Source organism: Ambystoma mexicanum, chromosome 12, assembly GCF_040938575.1.
Source record: "Ambystoma mexicanum isolate Mex_15411 chromosome 12, UKY_AmexF1_1, whole genome shotgun sequence".
NCBI lineage: Eukaryota > Metazoa > Chordata > Amphibia > Caudata > Ambystomatidae > Ambystoma > Ambystoma mexicanum.
The window spans coordinates 131,400,800-131,415,326 of record NC_090936.1 but is presented as its reverse complement, the minus strand read 5'-3'; the positions used below and the strand labels follow the sequence as shown (position 1 = coordinate 131,415,326).

The 14,527-nt window shown below is 47.1% G+C and overlaps 1 protein-coding gene across 2 annotated transcripts in view; it reads left to right on the top strand.

Moving 5' to 3' along the window:
• The window catches only part of PHF21B (PHD finger protein 21B), a 460,667-nt gene that overhangs the window by 230,214 nt on the left and 215,926 nt on the right, over positions 1-14,527 (top strand). The window contains exon 4 of one of the 2 annotated variants that reach the window (XM_069628165.1): positions 5,602-5,829. The exons of the other annotated variant lie outside the window; for it this stretch is intronic. Coding sequence (XP_069484266.1) covers positions 5,602-5,829 — 228 coding nt within the window. The remainder of the gene's footprint in view (positions 1-5,601; positions 5,830-14,527) is intronic. 2 annotated transcript variants of the gene reach the window in all.

Below are 14,527 nucleotides of genomic sequence, written 5' to 3'. Positions count from 1 at the left end.
GCTGTCTTTAATCTATCAAGCTTTGCACTTCACACAGGATCTATTAGAGAGACACTTTCACTGACACTGTTTATAGGCAGAGACTTGAGCGCAAGTGCCATCAGCATATACTTTGGAATTCGTGCCTGAAAAAGCCCTCAACAGGGTGCAACATATGCTAGTGATATTTTTGGAGAGTAAGAAATGGTCTTCTGTGTGTATGTTTAGAATTGAGGTGGCAAGTAGCTTTTTTGTATGGCTGGCCAGTATCCTGCAAATTTCAAATTGCACCCTGCCTTCAAGACCACAAATAATGATTTGGTAACTGTTATGCTATCAATATTTTGCTGTCTCTTTAGCCGACTAGAGCAACGGAAAGCCACATTTATAAAATCCCCGTTTTAATATTCCCCTGGTTGCCTACTTAAAATGTCTATATGACTTGCATGGGTATATTTTCCTATCCTAGCATCTCCAGAAAGAATTGTCCACTCCCCGAACACCATCTGGTTAGATTGGTCTATTATTTAACTTGGCTTGAGGCTGATTTGCTTCCTGCCACAAACTATTCCTGTATTGGCTGGTAAAGTAATCCGGCATGCAGCCATACGACTATAAATGGTCTTAAAATAAGAGAAGAAAGCTCTGATTGGCAGGAAGTGCAATCCTCTAGATGAAAGTCTGGCATATTTGCCGTATTTAAATTGCCATTTTAAGCCGCTGCTTTAGGAATAATGTGGTTGGAGAGTTCACGTTCATAGCTATCGCGGCATAATTGAAAAGAACATGGAGGCCCTCCTGTGGCAGTTCCTTAGCTCAACTTTGGCCATGGATAATCCTTGACAAAAGCGTGTAAATATAGACCTGGTTTTACCTCGCTTAGATACCTTCCTGCTTGAGCATAGCCTGGCTTCCTCTGGCTCCTGCATACTTACAGCCCCTCAACCAGTGCCATCATATTGTGCTGGATGCACTCTTGCAGTGGTATGTATCTGGATATCAACATAAAACCACATATTGTATATATGAAGCTGCTGCCTAACATATAAACAATGCACCGCTTTCTATATTGACTTCTCATTTGCTTCTTGTGAGATACAGACGTCTGTCTAATGCACCAAACTTTTTCGAAGACGGGACCAGGGGGTGCTTCAGGACAGAATGTGCTCATGATGTAGAAAAGCGGTGTATAGTTTTTGCAGCTCGTATGGTACATTCTTTGAGAGGAGCTGAAAAAGCTCCAGCCGAGAGACAATGAAGCCGACAGCGCAATGGGCAGTGGTAACCGGAGCCAAGGGGAGATAATCCCGGCACCACCTGGCCAGATGGTCCCATTAAATGCACTGTGGTTAAGATGATGCACTGGCGGGGCGTAGAGGGAATTTATAGAATGCATGACTTCCTGTCACATTTACACCAAAAGGCATGCGGCATCCTTCAAATGGTGGTTTCTGGGTAATGGTCTTGCATTTTCTGTACAGGATAGTATCTTTACCAGGATTAATTATTCTGATCTGAATAAATCAAAATGCAAACACAATTAAATTCAGTTGTTTTCAATAGCGACACTGCACACTTGGTAGCAATGAGTTAACCCGAGCACATCTCAAGCCCCTCACACACTCAAACTTCATATATATAAAAGCAATCTCCACTCATCTGTCACCCGCTTACACACCTTCTCGTCCTCTGTCCCATATTTTACTACAACTCATGTATCTTCATATATCACACCTTTTTCCGGTTAATGCACCTAAGCGGACTAGGTTCGAGCTGTCCGTTGGTGGGACATAATGCACTTTAACTCGGGCAGTGTTTACACGCTTTGAGACTGCTAGGATTGTCAGCTGGCGCCCTATAAAAAACCTATAGCGCTTACTAATGCAGTTCTGTGTACGTTAGTGTATCGGTTGTCTTGCCTTACTTGAGCACCTCCCGAAAACCTACTCCAGCATGCCTGAAATGCAGACGCACGCTCTGCATGCTGCACGCTAATGTTGCTGGCAGCCACACCTGGCACTGGGAGACTTGGCAGTGGTGTGCACTAGCCCAGTAGGATGAGGAGGGCCTCTCCAGGAAAGGAAGTGGAGCTTAGGCATTGGGGTGTCGAGCCGGGGCACAGCGGGCATGGAGCAGACAGGAAGGATCCTGGGTGGTCCCAACACCACCTTGTACGTGCACTGCATACTGTTTAAAAGAGTGTGGGAAAAGACAAGTGGACTCCCATGTTTAGGCTAGATAATGTAGGTGGGTGTTGCAAGCAATGTGGTGGTCTCAGGTGCGCATGGGCAATATGTGGGCTAGGTCAGAGATTCACTAGTCGAAAACGATACCTCTGAAGAGTTGGGGAGACTAGATAGCACAACACGAGGGATGAGGTTCTGACTATTCCACTTCAGACATTGTAGGAACTGCAGTAATATGGACGCCCATCAGTGATGCAGTAGAATGGTACGGGTGCAGCTATGGCAGCCGCATGACATTTGGTGAACCTTCTAGGCAATGTCATGCAAAGTTGTGATTCATAAAAGTATAGTACGCTCCTGCCAAATGGTAGAAACTGAGGGTGGTGAGAGGGGAGTTATGGGAGAAGGGAACTTTATTATAGGAAGCCTTATGTAAGGGGTCTTTAGGTAATAATGGGACGAGCACAGAACATGGCTAGCAGTGAGTAGCTGGTTTGAGGTCTATGGCTGGGGCTGGAAGAGATGAAAGGAAGTTTTGTAATGAAGATATCCGGAAGGGGCCCAGTTATGAATGTCAAGACCAAGACACACTGTTAGCAGCGCATAGCTGGCTCGGTCGCAGACGGGAGCCAATGGGAAGGGGGTTTAGCTATGCAGCCATATGAGTCCATTGGTTTCAACAGGAACAAGGCAGACCATTTGTCTGGGGCAGGGGGCTAGTTCATATTTGCAGTTTTATTTCATGTGGTTCATTTTTGTGTTCTTTATAAATTCCACATCATATCATTATTAATGTTTGTTGATGTCCATGGGTTTTCTGCCTTTTTATATTGTAGCATAGGGGCCACTCGTTAGGAGTGAAGGGCAATATGGATCTCGGCTGAGGTTTAAGGATATCTTGCAACGGGGACTGTGGGTGACCTCCATTGGCAGTGCCAACCGGAGAGCTGTGGTGGAAGTACATGGCTCGTCCATCAAGAAAATTGCTGTCACTAACCACAGGGGAACTACACAGTCACAGGTTTAGATCAATGGCTCGCTGGGGTACAAGATCTTGTTGAGGCCATGGACAGAAGGTGCCTGACGGGAGCCTAGAAGTTTTTCCCATACTTATAATGGGTGGTGGAATTGAAAAGCGAAATATAGTGAAAAGCAAATGCAAATGTATAGTGAGGGAAGGCTAGCAAGGAGTATTTCGTGATGATGCCATGCGAGGAATAATCATTCCTTTCGTGTGGTAACAATAGAACAGCTCAGGGTAGAACCAACTGCTGTGACTTAGTTATGGATCTCCTCTAGGTTAACTCATGCCAATGTAAAGCAACTGCAGCCTTCTTCTGACCACACAAAAAATGCTTTGACTTTATTAGGAGAATACGTGATGGGTAGAGCTGGTCGCCCGTGTAGTAGGTTGCCGGAAGGGTCAAGTGTGGGTTATCGGTGCTATCCCCCCATCAAGGGTCCTTTGTGGCCGCCACGCTGGAGGTATGAGATAGCACCCCTTTTCATTCCATATTTGTAATAGACTCACAAGTGGGAGTTTCTCAGCACAGTGAAAAGGGGCCCATATGAATTGTTTTCAAGTAGGGGTGGTGGGGAGCGAGGAAGGGGCATTGATGGTCCCAACTGATGGGCGCAGCTCTGTGCCAAAGGGTGGGGGCCATGATTTCATTTTAAAAGCAGTGTGCAGACTCCAACCGCCTGCTTGTCCGCCAACTGCCTGCTTGTTGCGTGTTGTATACTGCGGAGGTCACCCTCCCACCCACAACTAAATATTTAAGTCAACCTAACAATTACTCCTTATAGCTGATTTCCTTTTCCTTGTTTGTCATTATGGATTGGCGAGTAAATTGCATAGGGGGGCTTACCTCCATTTTCACTCTTGTGCATAAAGTCCCCTCAATGCAATTTTCCTCATTTCCAACATGTAGTGGTAGCGAACAGGAAGCCATAGGCAAACTACTTTGGTGAAAAAGTATAAATGGCTCCCCCAATTAATGATTACTGGAGCCATTTATAATGGATTCCCATAGAAAGCACTTGCTTTTAGCAGGTCGTGATTGCAGGCAGATTCCATACAAATCCATTGTATTGCAGTTGGCATGAAAATCCATGTTGGCTGTAAGGTATCCACATATGTATGGCGGAGCGGGTAATGGAGGTGGACGCCATGGGTATTGGGCCCCACAGCCCAATGCTGCCCGACATAAGCAACAAAATGAGGGCTGATCGCTAAAAGTGTCAAACAGTATTTTCTGCTATTTTTACTGATCCAGTTCACCTGCAACCCCCTGTAGTTCCAAACGTTTCTTGGTGAATACAAGGGTAATTCAAAGGATGAAGTCTGAAACCACGGTGCTCAGGGGTACAAAACCTTTTGAGGCCACGGGACGAAAATAATGATTTATTCCCAACGTGGGGGTGCCAGCTGGGCCTATTGTATTGTTACAGATCAAACGTAAGTGAACTTCTGCGAAAGCAGCTCGGGCCTACTTGCACATAAAATGGTCTGAGTGTATTGCTGGGAGAAGGACGTATGGAGGCGTGCAAGACAGAGAGAGTGGTTGCTTGTGTGGTAGTTTTAAGGAGGTTGTTAACGTATAGGCAACGTACAAGTCCAACCATTGGTTGCTGGAAAGGTCACGTGTGAGTTTGTTGCTGCTCTGTCAAAGCTTACAAAGCCCAGAATTCTCAGCTTTTGGATCCTTTTGGTCAAACGTGCCTTGGCTTACATGCTGTGACTTGCTATATCGTGACTGTTTTCAGTGCCTTTGTGGCAGTGCACTGTCCCAAGTTGTACTGCTCACCCTCTCACGGGTTGCACTGTGCTCATTTTCCTCCACACAAGTCGCTCTTCCCCATGCCCTGCTTCCCGCTGCATGAGTCCATCCCTAGATTTCCCTGCCCCAGCCCCCACTGCATAGGTCTCAAGCAAATTCCCTCCAGCCCTGCCACACAGGCTGCAGTCCCACCCCGTGCCTTGTTGCTGAAAACCGGTACAAGCCGCAAATCCATGGGACTGTCCACATTTGAAGTGCCCACTCTGTGCCTAGACGGTCCCATCTAGCCCCTTTGCTGCTTCTCCACAGTGGTGTGTCCAGGGAGTGGCCTGGGGTGGCACGTGCTAACCCTGGAATCTGATTGCCCACCCCACTATCCTAAACTGTGATCATTGTGTGACACACTTCATGCCCCCCCCCCCTTGCATAGGCTAGTGCCCCACTTGGGCCACTCCAGTCAAGCTCCACGCAGCACAACAAGCGCTTTGTGCACGTTCACCATGGGGCTGGTGTTACCGGGCAGGGCTGCCACCACCGGCCTCCTGAGCATAAATCCAGGAGAAGGGGGTATGGGCACGTGGGGCAGTTGAGGGACCTGCTTGGCCATTGGTTGTCCTCAGATGCATGCTTAACTTCTCTTTCCTTCTCTCCAACAGAAGCTTGCAGTGCGAAGCTGCGCCCTGGCTGTGGGCAGCGCCGTTAAACCTGGCCTCCATCAGAGCCTCGCCATCTCGCTGCTGCCAACCAAGACACATGCTAGCATGGTCACTGCACACCTGAATGGCCAGAGGGAGCCTCAGCAGAGCATGCCTGGCAACCTTCAAGCCACCAACAAGCTGCTATTGGCAGCAGGGAGGAGGGTCCCGGAGGGCGCATACACCCAGGTGAGAACCATGAGGAGGGAGGGCAGGGGGGCCCGCTGCATCAAGGACTTCTTACCCGACAAGTGTGTGGCAGCAATAAGTCAGTGTAGCCTCTGCCAGCCCGTGCCCCTCCAGACTAAGGGGATGCTCACTGGAATTGTATGGGGTTGTGTGTGCACTTTAGACCCCGTTACACACGCTAACTTTCCCATTTAACAGGAATCCCTCATGCTTTTACTCAAAATGTCACAATTTCCCAACTTTTTAACTATCTTACTTTTAAAATACCTTTCATTTTCATGAAAAACAGCGGCCAATTTTGCGACGGACAGGGCCATGATGGTGGATAAGTCTGAGGGAAATGTTCGGCGCGGTTGTCCAGCACTAGCGCAGACGTTTCCTCACTGGAAAGGGGGGGGGGGTCTGTGTGCCTTGTGATGTAGGACGATTGGGCGCCGTAAAGCTTTGCACTGTATCTGGACAAGACCTCTTTCCTTGCTACATATGAAGAGAATTTGTATTGCACAACTCCACAGCAGTCGTCTGTCAAAAAATTGCCGCACAGACTGCCGCAACACGTGTCTCATTGAAAGTCTCGCTTGAATATTTGCAGAACACGAAGCAAAGGATTTCAGTCAACCTATCGGGCGTCTGTGTGTATATATAGGGCCTGATTCGTGGGCTTCTTTGCACGGTGCCAAGTGTCTGCTCACTGCTGCAAATTGACTTTGCACTGCCAACAAACGCCCTGATTCATTGAACAATGCAACGTGTATTGTGCATGGTTTCATGAATCAGGGCGTTTGTTCGCATTGCAAAGTCAATTTGCACCAGAGAAAGGACACTTTGCACAGTGCAAACAATTGCATGAATCAGGCCCATATTATACATACTGTTATACATTGAGTTTTACAATAAATGTTGTTAGTATGGCTCACGTGGGGAGAACAGTATTGCGAAATCTGACATTCTTAGGCCAGAGGCTGGTTTCCATTTGAAATGGGTCCTCTATTGTGCCAAGGTATTTTTCCATCGCAGGAAGGAACTCATTTAACAGTAACAATCACGTCTTCATGCTGCTGGTTTAAGGCACGCGCCCGTGTTCGTATTAGTGCAATGAGCCTAGCAAGCTTGCACGTTCTAAACCTCCCACCATTTTATTTATATTTGTGCTTTCAGTCACAGCACTGGAATAATCTTTCTGTTAGCTTTAGTGGTTTTGTTCTGAAGTTGGAATGTGTGGAGGAGCGGGTGCATGCCTCATTTCCGGTACCCTGTCATTTTACCGAAAACAAGAGTTTTATGGTATTTGTAATTGTGTATGGTATTAGGGTAAGAGGTCAAAATGGGTGGGGTTAAAAAGATAGAAAACCAGGGGGTTTGGAGGGGATCCCCCCCAATATTTTTTAAGAAAACAGAACTTGGTATTTTCACCACTCTGAAATATACCACAATGGCGAAATTTAACCCTCATTTCCCACTATTCTGACGTAAGAACAAAATTACTGCTTTTTGCAACTGTATCACAGTAGTGCTACAACAACCACCTCAACACAGCTTGTCATGCATCTATTGCGTCTGCCGCTTTACTTGTGAACCTTATTATTATTTTTTTTCTGTATGTGTAAAGAGGCCTCCTTTCCAGAATCTACAGTGCATTACAAAAACAAAAGGTCTTGGGAACTACTACAAATTGCAAATGGTTCTACGTTATAATAAGGAAAAGAACAAGGGCCAAAACGATTTTTGAAATCTATTTCGAAATGTTTTTTTTGCACATTTATTTCTATTTCAATGCGGGGGGGGGGGAGGCCGCAGCATCCCCCTCCCACTTTTTTTTAATACCGCCAACCTAACGCCCCCATCTATTTATTTTTTTTTTTCTGTGCAAAAATCCTTCAATAGCGTCGTTGTTTGCCATTCGTTAGTTTGACGCAATAGCTACAAATTAAGCTCCCCTCTTCAGTGAATGAGTCTTGATGAGAGGTACATTGTTTCTCATGGGCTGGCATTTTTCTCTAGCCTTTGACTTCATTTCAGGCCATATTAGGGTGTGCATTAGGGGCGCGAGAAAAGAAGGCAGGCAGGAAGGAGGGGCCAGCTAAGGAACACAGGGTAATGAAGTGAAGAGGGTGGGGGAGGGGACACGAAGGACACAAAGTAAACAAAGCCGTGTGAGATTCCCTGAGTCAGGCCTTGGCTCGGTGTGCTGGGTTTTAGTAGCGGGCTGTTATACCGTTTGTCAGTCAGATTCTGCAACCCCAAGTCTTGCATAAAGGATGATTAATGTTCCGGGAGATGTCATGGTGGCTAATGGTTGGGTGCGATTACCACCTGCAGTGAAATGTCGAGTCAAGCATAGGTCCCTAGCTATATGACCTTGGTGGACATGTATATAGCTGAGTTTCCAGCTCAGTCTTAAGTCCAACAAAGCACTAACATTTCCCACATGTGTTTGTAACAGCCTTTCTCTCACAGGGGGATTGTAATACGTTTTCAAAAGTAAATGCGGGCACAAATATTTGTAAAAATACATTTCAACTGTTGAGGAACTCTGTGTAGTAAATGCAAGTGTAGACAATAAGAACTTCTGCTAGGGTTCCTAACATGGGCTATTAGTTGGCATGATCGGAAACGCATTGTGTTGCTCCATTTTTGTGGAGGCATGATTCTGTAGGAAGGGCAGTAGCCATGCAGTGGGTGGCAAAGAACTGGGCCGTAATTGTGAGAAGCGTCTCCTTTTCACTTTCTTGTGCTGTTGCTAAATCGTTGGTCTTCTCGCTTCCTGAAGAGGTGTTCCACGGCAGATGTAGGCTCTCCTGTAGGTGGCTCCCATATAAAAGGTACGCATTCCTTTCACAACTCCAGCACTGTTCACAAGACCGAAAATAAGCGTCCACGCGTCATTGGCATGCTTAAGCACACCATTCAACCTGTTCCTCAATAATGTTAGGCACTTTCCAGCACTTACATGGAAAAACTATGTGGGTACGTGCGCGTTTGGAGGAGTATTGATCATTGGCCCTTTTCTAATCATCTCGTTGATCTGATCGTTCAACTCAGACTCTGTGGGCATGTACGCTAAGGCAAACACCATTTCTAACCCTCATTCCCTTTCCTATCTAAATACATCTACCGTGTCGTTTAAGCTTTCGCCTCCTTTTGCCTTCCCCCTCGTCTGCTGCTCCTTTCTGTTCTCACACCAAGGGGTAGCAGGTAATATTACCCCCACAAAAAATATTGACGTATATATGGTTGTCGGAAACGGCCATAGGCGATGTTTTTAGTGGGGATAATATTAGGGTTTTTGGGAGCAGGTGTGCCCCCCGCTCCTTTTAAAATAATACAGGGTTGCAGGGGTGTCCCCCGCAGGTTCCATGCCTTAATATTGCCACAAAAATTTGGTGTATTCTTGGTGGGGGCAAAATGCACCATCTCTGGAAAAGTCTGCACTGTTACGTTGATGCCTGGCACAGCATGAAAATCTCTTAAAATAACATGGCATGCTTTTCCTAGTCTCATCCTTTCCAGTCAATTAAGGGACGCTTGATAATGTTAAAGGATATTTGTACCGCGCACTACACCACCGAAGTGGTCCTCTGGCGGCTCTGAAAGAGTAAGGGAAGATGGGTTAGTGGAAAGGAGCTGGAAAAGTGCAAGAGCAGTTATGTTCTGTTGGTGGCCTCAGCCCGGTGGGTCCGTTGGCTGGGCCTGGCGTGTTTTGCGGCCGGTAGTCGTCGTGTACTGTTGTGCGAGTCTATGTGTTTTTGTTTTGTTGTTGCCATGTAGTGAAGTTTGTGCGGTTTGTTGTGCTGTAGGTTTGTGGTTGTGTTTGGTTTGGAATTTGAGAGATGTATGCAGAGGGGGAAATTGTTAGTGCAGGTAACACACCCATCTTCAACCCGTTTGTATATAGTATGACTGAAAATACTTAATTTCGAATCACCCACAGCGCTTTGTTCTTTGCGTGAGCCGAGTTCCAAAATAGATCTCTGTCCAACATGTGCACCCTACATGAAACTCCCATGGAGCCCCCTCCCCTCACTCCTCCCTCTTCCCCTTACTCCCTATCCCCAATCCTCTCCGAAGGCTGTTTACCTCATATCCGATCCACTTCTCCCCGCTTTCTGCTCCTCCTTGGCCCTATTTTGAGTTCAAAATTGTCAGGTGTAAAAAATTGGAAGTTACAAGGTAGCCAGACATAGGAAAAGTGATACACATAGCACCCCATCTCTTACTCGCCAAGAGTCAAAGGTCACTAGCTAGTGGCGAGTGCAAATGTTGCACCCTGATTATGTAATGGACGTTCGCACATCCTGCATGCGAAACACCAATCGCTAAATCATGACCCACCCCCCTGCTTATCTGGTCTCAGTGCCAAGCTCCCCTGCATGCCTTTCACCTCCTCTTCTGTTCGTGCCAACCTCTCCTGCATGCCTCTCTCCTCAGATTTCTGTCACTGCCAACTTCTGTTGGGTAATAATTGAATATGAAATTTTCTGTGTACTGCCCTTTGGCAAAAGCACCATACAAATAATACAAATTACTATTATTGTAGAAGATGACTGGGGGATTTTGTAGGAAAACATGTCCTGCAAGGAAACAGTCATATCCTGTATTGCTAAGTTATGCACACCGAAAATCGGCCACCTAATCATTCAGTGCGCCTAACTTGGCACAGAGAATCACTCATTTACGTTTTGGGACAGCCAAAAAACACAAAAACCCACATAACCTGAAAAGATACATTGGATCTTACAACCAAATTCAGCTTTATGCACAGGTTGAAAGATTACAAATCGAGTGTTCACTTCTCGCATGGGGCCAGTCGGCACTTTCAAGTGCGAGTCCTGCGGCATGGCAGACTCAGTACTTCATCCTTCCGTGATTGATACATTAACTACCATCGAATTGAGCAATAGCAGAACCTCTTATTACAGTGCTTAAAAGTGTGAGGAATCCCTGCATGAAGTGTTATATAAGAACAAAGATTATTTTCATTGTTATTTATGTAAACAATTTGAGAAACACAAAAAGACGTCTATTTGTTTTTTGAAAGTTCAACTTCTGGAATAACAGTGTCCTGAAAAAAAAAAATGGAACTAATGGAAGACAACTCTAGTTCCCGTGGCCATAATTAAAAAGATCTCTATTGTGTATTTTATTCTTGCTTTTATCAGAAACCAAGGAAGAGGCATTTAATTGGACCTCTCATAGCATGGATGTGGATCACAGACTCTAAGTCTCGGTGAGCAGTATCAGTGGATTTTGCTTGTTGTCAGGACCTTGGTAACTGTTCGGCTTCAGTATCATGCTGAGCCCAGCGAAAACATTTGTCAAACCTCACAAGTTTCGTATGGTAACCCTGCAGGAGGTTATCCTACTGTTGAAGCAGGGGGATTACATGGCAACACTGGACATGAAAGATGCATACTTTCATATTTCAATGTTGCCAGCACTCAGAAAATACAGACGGTTCATGATAGAGGAGAAGCACTACCAGTTCAGGGTACTCCTGTTCGACATTGCCTCGCCGCCAAGGGTGTTTACGACGGTCCTGGCAGTAGCGGCAGCACACCGGCGCAGACTATCCGTCCCGGTTTACCCTTACCTCGACGACTGGCTCATAAGAGGATTCTTACGAAAGATGCCTACTGAACACTCCGAAGACAATAGACCTCATGTTCAGTCTGGGATTCTCCATCAATGAGAAGAAATCCAGTTTAGACCCCAGTCAGGTGAAACAGTTTCTGAGGGTTCTAATTCAGACCAAAGACTGCCTCGTCTTCCCCGCCAATGAGAGGGTTCAGAACATGCTTTCGAGTGGATTGTGTTCCTCATCTTAGATAGATGTATTCCATCCAGCTTTATTTAGCTGCTTTGGAAAAAACTTTCAGCAGAGGGCATCGTGCGTCGATGGTTCCTCGAAGGCCTCCGTCGAGGGTGACGTCATCGGGTATATAAGAGGCACGCATGGCGCCCGTTGGCCTCAGTTTAGTTTTTCCACGGTACACGTTGCTTTGGAGATTGGGTGTGCCTTGAGTTTTGTGACGCAGTGAGAATATTACTACAATATACAAAATGTCCTAGTCATCGACGCTGACTACGACCCCAAGATTGGGTTTCAAAAAGTGCAAATCGTGCGGTCCGCACTGAGGATTTTTGGTGTCTCGGGGAAGGCCACGACATGGAGGCCTGTACGAAGTGTCAGGCGATGATGGGGAAGGCCTTGTGAGAGAGGAGGGGAAAACTACAGGTAGGTCATAAATCCGACCGCAAAGCCTCTAGCGTCGAGTCGAGGTCCCGTGAGGAGAAGTCTCCTCGACGCGAAAGGCATCGGTCCAGGTCCCGAAGCGATTGCCATCACTCGTCATCTTCGACAAAAGAAATCGAAGAAAATACGCCACAGGTCCGCCTCCACCTTGTCCTCGGACGAATCCCCCAAAAGGATGAAATGCCCCACAAAACATTCGTCCTCCTAAGAGTGGGAAGCATTCAGAGTCAAAATGATGGATGTGTTCGAGAAAGCGAAGCCTCGGTCGCGCCTTCTTCGGAAGCCGGCCGGGAGCGTCATCACTCTGACACTCCTGTGCCCTCGAGCCCGGGTGATCGAAAAAGAAAGGATAGAGAACCTTCTAGGACGCTGAGTGAGAAAGACGGCTCGAGTCGACCGCTCGACGTCACCGACGCCGTCTGAAACCCAATGCACCTCGAGGGGCAAATCTTCGAAGAGCGCCTCCACGCCCTCGAAGCCGGCTCCGTCGACGACAAATATTACGTCGACGCCATCGATGCCTTTGTCGACGCCGACCCCAAAACCCTCGACGCCAAGGTTCCAGTTCAGCCAAGTTAGCCAGGGAAAGGGAAAGAGAAGGCTACAAAGCTTGTAATACATTCAGGGCCCATTAACACACCTCCCCTCAAACCTCTTCCTAGGAAACAATTTTTCAAGTCCCTGACCTCAATTTTTGAGGAACAGGAGAGATGTGATGAGGAGAGTGTACCCTTTGGGCTGGATTATGGCACCCCAAATGTCCCAGAATGCCTGATTTCAGAAGAAAGCAGGATGAGGGACCCGGTGGAATCCTTACACAATGCAAGTGGCATTGACACATCTCCTGAAACTGACTTTGGCAGGCCAGAACCAGGAGAGCATGCCAGTCCATCATACTGTCAACTAATGACAAAGCTGGTAGATTATTTAGGATGGACTAGACCACCAACCCAATTCATCCAGGATGATTTGACAGACATATTGGACCATGGTGCCACCGAAGACCAATACTACCCTTTCACGTAGCCTTGCAAAATAGGGTGGCCAAGAATTGGGAGACTCCGGATTCTATTCCTCCAGTGAATAAATCCCTTACCTCAAAATACCGCCCTGCCAGTAGCAACCCCGGCTATCTATCTAAACATCCCACTCCCGAGAGTCTCGTGATACAGGCAGCCACAGCTTCAAACAAAATGGCGTACCCTTCTATCCCTCCGGACAGGGGCGATAAGTGTGTGGATGGCTGGGTACAAAAGGTATTTTCAGCTGGGAGTATGGCGTTAAAATCAGCCAACTCCACATGTGCCTTGGCAAAATTTTCAAACACTCTGTGGAAGTGCATTGCAATGGCGGCGGAGTACATACCAGAAGGGCACGAAAGAGAAGGATTCTTAGTCATCGTTAGAGATGGAAAGGAGGCCATGCAGCAATCCCTTCAATCTGGACTGGACACTGCTGATAGTGTGAGCAGGCCATGGGCACTAGCACGGTAATGCGCAGATTTGCGTGGTTACGGAAGTTTGGTTTCGCACCAGACGTTCAGAACCGCCTTCTGAACATGCCCTTTGACTGGTCTCACCTTTTTGGTAGCAAGGCTGACGAGAGCCTTGAGAGGTTGCAGATCTCAAAAGCAGCTGCCAAGCCTTTAGGGGCTGCTATTAGACAACCTCAGCCTTTTCGTGCACTAGGACAATCTTGGAGGGGACGATCCTATCGTTACTACTCCTCATATGGAAAGGCGAGAGGATTGGCCAGTCAAAGGGGCTAGAGAAAGGCCACTCGTGGTGGACAAGGAAAATGTGCAAAGCCAACTCCAGCTGCAGCCTTTTTGCCATCGGCGGCCGTAGCAACCGCCACAAAAACGCTTTGAGGACTTACATCACAAGACACCAGTGGGAGGCAGGCTCTCACAGCATCAGCAAGAATGGCGAGCCATTATTTCAGATGTTTGGGCTCTAGAAATAATAGCCCAAGGTTACTTCCTTACTTTTCTAACGCAACCTCAAAACAATCCACCTGGGAGACGCCCTTTGAAGTTTTCAGACCCACTACTACAGCAGGAAGTTCTAACCCTGCTGGAGAAAGGTGCTATAGAGCCAGTACCTGTAGCGGAGAGGAACAAGGGATGGTACTCCCCGTATTTTTGGATTCCCAAAAAGGACGGAGGACTGAGACTGAGAGGAAGGACAAGTTCAAGGTGGTCACTTTCTCAGATCCTTCAGGCCTTTCAACTCCAGGATTGGTTGGTGTCATTGGACCTCCAGGATGCTTATTTTCATGTGCCGATTCATTTCAAGTACAGAAAATACCTGAGGTTCGTAGTTGGCGACTCTCACTTTCAGTTTCGAGTCCTGCCATTCGGAATGACTTACGCCCAAGAGTCTTCACCAAGTTAATGGTAGTGGTGGCAGCGCACTTCAGGAGAGGGGGGATTCACGTCTACCC